This window comes from Antrostomus carolinensis, unplaced genomic scaffold, assembly GCF_000700745.2.
Source record: "Antrostomus carolinensis isolate BGI_N321 unplaced genomic scaffold, ASM70074v2 scaffold14903, whole genome shotgun sequence".
Lineage (NCBI taxonomy): Eukaryota > Metazoa > Chordata > Aves > Caprimulgiformes > Caprimulgidae > Antrostomus > Antrostomus carolinensis.
Genome location: NW_010304745.1, coordinates 12,090 through 17,143, shown reverse-complemented (window position 1 = coordinate 17,143; position 5,054 = coordinate 12,090). Strand labels below are relative to the sequence as shown.

At 43.8% G+C, this 5,054-nt stretch overlaps 1 protein-coding gene across 1 annotated transcript in view; it reads left to right on the top strand.

The window, feature by feature from the left end:
• DRC11 (dynein regulatory complex subunit 11) overlaps window positions 1-4,436 on the top strand; it is a gene marked incomplete at both ends in the record, with an annotated part of 39,154 nt that extends 34,718 nt beyond the window's left edge. Inside the window, one exon of the mRNA XM_010164567.1 lies at window positions 4,359-4,436. Within this exon, the coding sequence (XP_010162869.1) occupies window positions 4,359-4,436 (78 nt within the window). The remainder of the gene's footprint in view (window positions 1-4,358) is intronic.
• Window positions 4,437-5,054: the final 618 nt, after the last annotated feature.

Here is a 5,054-nt window from a genome sequence, read left to right as displayed (position 1 = left end):
TCCCTACACTAGGATTATCTTTATGTAGTGGTTAACTCTGCTTTCACTGTATTGCTTTTGGTTTTCCTAATGATGGGACCAGTTTATCAGGCTTAAGTACAGGTCTACAATTTATTTACTGCAGCAACTTCAGTGTAGCTTAGGGACAGCTGAACTGGGCTTGAACCAGCTAGATGAGTGCAGCACTACAGCTTCACAAGGACAAGAGGAAATGGCCTCCAGTTGTGGCCAGGGCAGTTGAGATGGGATGTGAGGAAGAATTTCTTTGCTGAAAGGGTTCTGAGGCATTGGAAGGGGTTGCCCAGGGCAGTGGTGGAGTCCCCATCCCTGGAGGGATTGAAGAGTCGTGTAGACATAGTGCTGAGGGACATGGGTTAGTCGGGGACTTGTCAGTGTTGGGTTCATGGTTGGACTCGATCTTAAAGGGCTTTTCTAATCCAGGCCATTCTGGGATTCACAGCACTGACACCCCAGAAAAACAGCACAATGCTTGACAGAGGCACTTTAAGCCTACTAAACACTAGCAAGAGCCTTGGCCACTGAACAGGACAGTTCTGCTGCATACCAAGGAGAGCTACAGGCAGCCCACACCAGGGGCTCCAAACAGAATAGGATTTCTATACTGAAACCAGAAGACAACCATGGACCTGTTAGAACGAGCCCAGAGGAGACCACAAGGATGATGCGAGGGCTGGAGCAGCTCTGCTGTGAGGACAGGCTGAGAGAGTTGGGGCTGTTCAGCCTGGAGAAGAGAAGGCTCCGGGGAGATCTTCTAGTGGCCTCCCAGTACCTGAAGGGGCTCCAGGAAGGCTGGGGAGGGACTTAGGCCAAGAGCAGGGAGTGACAGAACAAGGGGTGATGGCTTGAAAGTGGAAGAGGGGAGATGGAGATGAGATGTGAGGAAGAAATTGTTTGTTGTGAGGGTGGTGAGACAGTGTCCCAGGTTGGCCAGAGAAGCTGTGGCTGCTCCTCCCTGGAAGTGTTGAAGGCCAGGTTGGATGAGGCTTTGAGCAACCTGGTCTAGTGGAAGGTGTCCCTACTGCTGGCAGGGGGGTTGGAACTGGATGAGCTTTAAGGTCCCTTCCAACCCAAACCAGTCTGGGATTCTATGACCCCAGAAGAACCATCTCAGTCCCATACCCCCACAACTTCTACCCAGACATGCTTATAAGCCACCAAGTTCTCCCAGCTAAATGGTTTCCTCTTCATTCTGCTCTTTCAATCCCCTCTGGTTTCAAATCCCTCACACAACAAACAGGATGTGGTTTCTAACAACTTTGTCCAAGTCTTCTTCCACTGCTGACCTCTTGATAGTGCATATTTCCCCCAGCCCTGTTGAATACATTCCAATTCCCTTTTAGATCCATTTGGCTCACTCAACATCAGCAGCATTTGTGATATTTGGCAAATTACTCTTTTTTCCTCATGTTTCCTATCTAAACCAATATCTTTCCTCAGGGAAAGGCTAATGGTTTGGTGTTGCAGCAAAGAAAAAACCCCTTTATCATTCCCAGCTCCATGTAATAATCCATTTGTACCCCAAAACATGAGAGCTAGTTTTTAATGTGAGTTTAAGTTGAAAATGTTATTCCACTTACTAAAATGTGCCTGTTTTGCAGAGCACCGAGTATGCAGGCAGCACTTCATTCTGAACACGGCTGAAGTGATACTCTCCCCAGCATCCCATGGCAATAATTGCCTTGCATTAATTACAGCCCTTAAGAAACTATTTCCTTTTATCTATTTTAAATTTGTTTCTCCTTAAATATCATGAAACCTTGCCCCAGCACCTGGAATATGGCACAGGGGAAGAGGATTGTCAAAATGGCCTCATACATTAATTAACTCCAGTATCTTCATCTCTTCTCATGCAGAAGCTCCTCTTGCTGAGTCTCTAATCATTGCCATAGCTGGACCTTTTCTGTTGCTTTCCTTTGTCCTTTTTGAAGTGGGGCGGCTAAAACGCAATATTCAAAGTGAAGATTAGCCCTGTGATGAATCTTTGATTTCTATTCACTGGAAACATGAATCTCCCTGTTTGACATTTATATTCTGCCAGTGTTCCAAAATGAATATAAATAATGCAAAATTTGTGATAATGTGATTTCTTCCTTCAATTTACTCAAATCTCTGCACCAATTATACATCCATATTTTTTTGAAATTATAAATTATCACGCCGGGGTGATTGATACAAATCCTCACAGGGAAATAATGGTCTTAGAGAGGAGCAAAGGGCAGCCCAACTAGCACACTAGTTCTGCCTGGCAGCAGCTGGTACAAAATACTAATAACATGTGAGAAAACCCCATACCAGAGACTGCAGACATCATTCTTCCAACAAACAAACATCTTAACTCTGCTCAGTCACTTACTGCCAGTACCTTACATCCCCAGTTCAGATGCCAGTGTGTTAGCAATAAATCTATTTTTATTTTCACCATATCTGAGGAGCTGGCTCCATTAATCCCACACAGCAGTTCCACTAGCTCAAGAGTCAAAAGCATCCCATGCATACAGGCAGGGGATTTACTGCGTTGAGATACAGGCACAAAGAAATGGGAAGGAACAAGAGAAGACATCACGAGTCACTCGGCTCCTCTTGCCACATGCAGTAAGGTCCTTTAACAGCAACATTATGACCTCGACAAATTGCACCCATCAAAAAGCACTTTCCATCCTACCAAGCTCCAAGGAAGTCATTGGCATGCTTAAAATGTTTGTAAATGTTTGTTACTCTTTTCATTTCTTACTTAAGATCTGGAGAACATCATACCCAGGTCTGGAGAACTCCCTAGAGCCTCATGGCCCATCACACGTGGAAGGCCAGAGACATTGCTCCTGCTGGGGAAGTCAATTCCTCCTTGAGCCACAACCAACACCTTGTCTTTCTTATCCCACTCATGTGAAGGACGAGAAACCACCATCTCCAGACCTCTCCCTGTCCCAGCTGTGTCTGTTCTCCCTGACACAGGAACAGCTCAGCCCAAGACCACCTTTAGGACAGCAAAATTCAATTGCCCAGGCCACTGCATTGAAAGCCATGGGGTTCCTCCCAAACATCTCCCATCCCACCATCTAGATGTGGACGCATGAGAGGTTGGCATGATGTTTTACTCAGTGGAGTCAGTGTTCTTAGAGGAAGGAAGCTCACCTAATTTGGGCAATTAGAGCAGAGCTCAGAGTGTAAAAGGGCTGCTCAGCAGCCAGCTTGGCAGCTGCCAGACTGCATTGACCTACTGACAATATGTCATCTGCAAGACAAGAGATCCAAATAGGGTGCCTGTCAAAGTCTGTAAGAAGTGTAACACCAAGAAGGATCATCTGGGACCAGGAGAGGAACAGCAGGGGTTCCACTTCCCTCTAAACTCCCAACACATACTGGGAAACTGGAGAACACAAATTCCTAGGGGTACCCTTACCAGGCTCAAACTGGAGGCAGCACTTTGGATGGATCATATGGAAAAAGCAGGCTTTATAGGATGCCACATTGGTGGGAAGGTTGAAGCCTACAGGGGCACAAGTGAAGGGCAGAGGAAACACAGTTGTAGCATTAAATAGCAGTCTGTGGTCAGAGGAAAGACATTCATTCCTGGGGCAGCACATGGATGAATATGGTCAAGAGGGAAGGTGTTTTATCAATCATGTCAACACCCAGAGGCATTTTAATCTCTGGTGTAGGCAGGACTTAGGAAATAAAGGCTCCTGTACCTGCATATGGGGAAAGACTAATTCCTGCAGACTGCTAACTTTACAGAACTACCTTCTCCTTCATTTTACATTATTTTCACATGGCCCACAACTGCCTTGTTGACATTACAGTCCAGGAGCTTGGCAGCTTTGCAGAGCAACTGTACCAAAATCATTTACAAGTCACAAGGATTGTGAACAGGCATCTGAAAGCCATAAACAGGTTTTTAATGTTGGGGGTTTGTTTTGTTTCTTAAGCTCTCTCTCATTGAAATAAAAACTGTCTGGATCCATTTGCAGAGCCACAAGAAGACTACGCTTTGTCTGTTGCCAAGTCTCAGACCAGAGGGAGTTTTGACAAGAGCTATATACCTCAGAAATAGGGTTGATCAGAGAAGTTCTAACATTTCCATAACTATAGCAACACAAATGGCCCAGCTAAGTATTCCTGTTAATGAGACACACTTCAAGCAAGCAATTGCTCTACTTCTTGTTATAATAAATGTTCTCAAGAGATCTGAGGGTTTCATGTCTGCTTCTCCACAAGCCAGCCAGGATTTTAAGATTTTTTTTTTTTAAGGAATGCTCCGTTGTGCTAGTAAAAATTTTAAGGTTTGTTGGGTTTTTTTAAGTTTTAATAAAACCTACACATACTTTTTGATTCTCCAGGCTTGGTATGCCAAGACACCACTGGGTAAAGCACGAATCAAAGCACTGGCAGGCAGTGAGAAAGCAGGAAAAGGAAAACCAAAAGAAGGAAACAAAGGAAAGAAGAAAAAATAGCTTCCTCGAGAATTTTGCATCTGGCAAGATCAGTCGCAGCTCTACTTCACTGAAAATGGGAAGACGTTTGGAAAGCAGACACATCAGAATAACACAGCCCAAATTATAGCTATTCCAGGAAAGATAATTCCTTTCTGAAGGAATTTTTTAAAGTTAAAAATCAGGTGAGACATGAATGTGACATATAGCTCTCAGAGGATAAAGAGTTAATGACCACTGACTTGCTCAAGCATTATTTATTCTACAAGGTTTTTAGGGGGCAGAGAGGTTCATTACTCACGACTGTAACATGCCATCAACTTTTAGGCTATACTCATTTATTTCAGCAAGTAACTCTCCTTAAAAATTGATGTCACATTAATGTCTTTCATTACTTTAATATCCTATATGCTTTATAAAACTAACTGCTTTATATATCTGTAAGTCTAAGGTGTTACAGTTCTCAATAAAACTATTAACAGCTATAAAGACTGCTTTTTAATTGGGATGGATTAGAAGACACTTAATGCAATCTACCACAAGCTGAATATTTACCTAGCTGCATGAGGACCAGCGCTGTTTCACCTTTGGCTGCCTCATCAT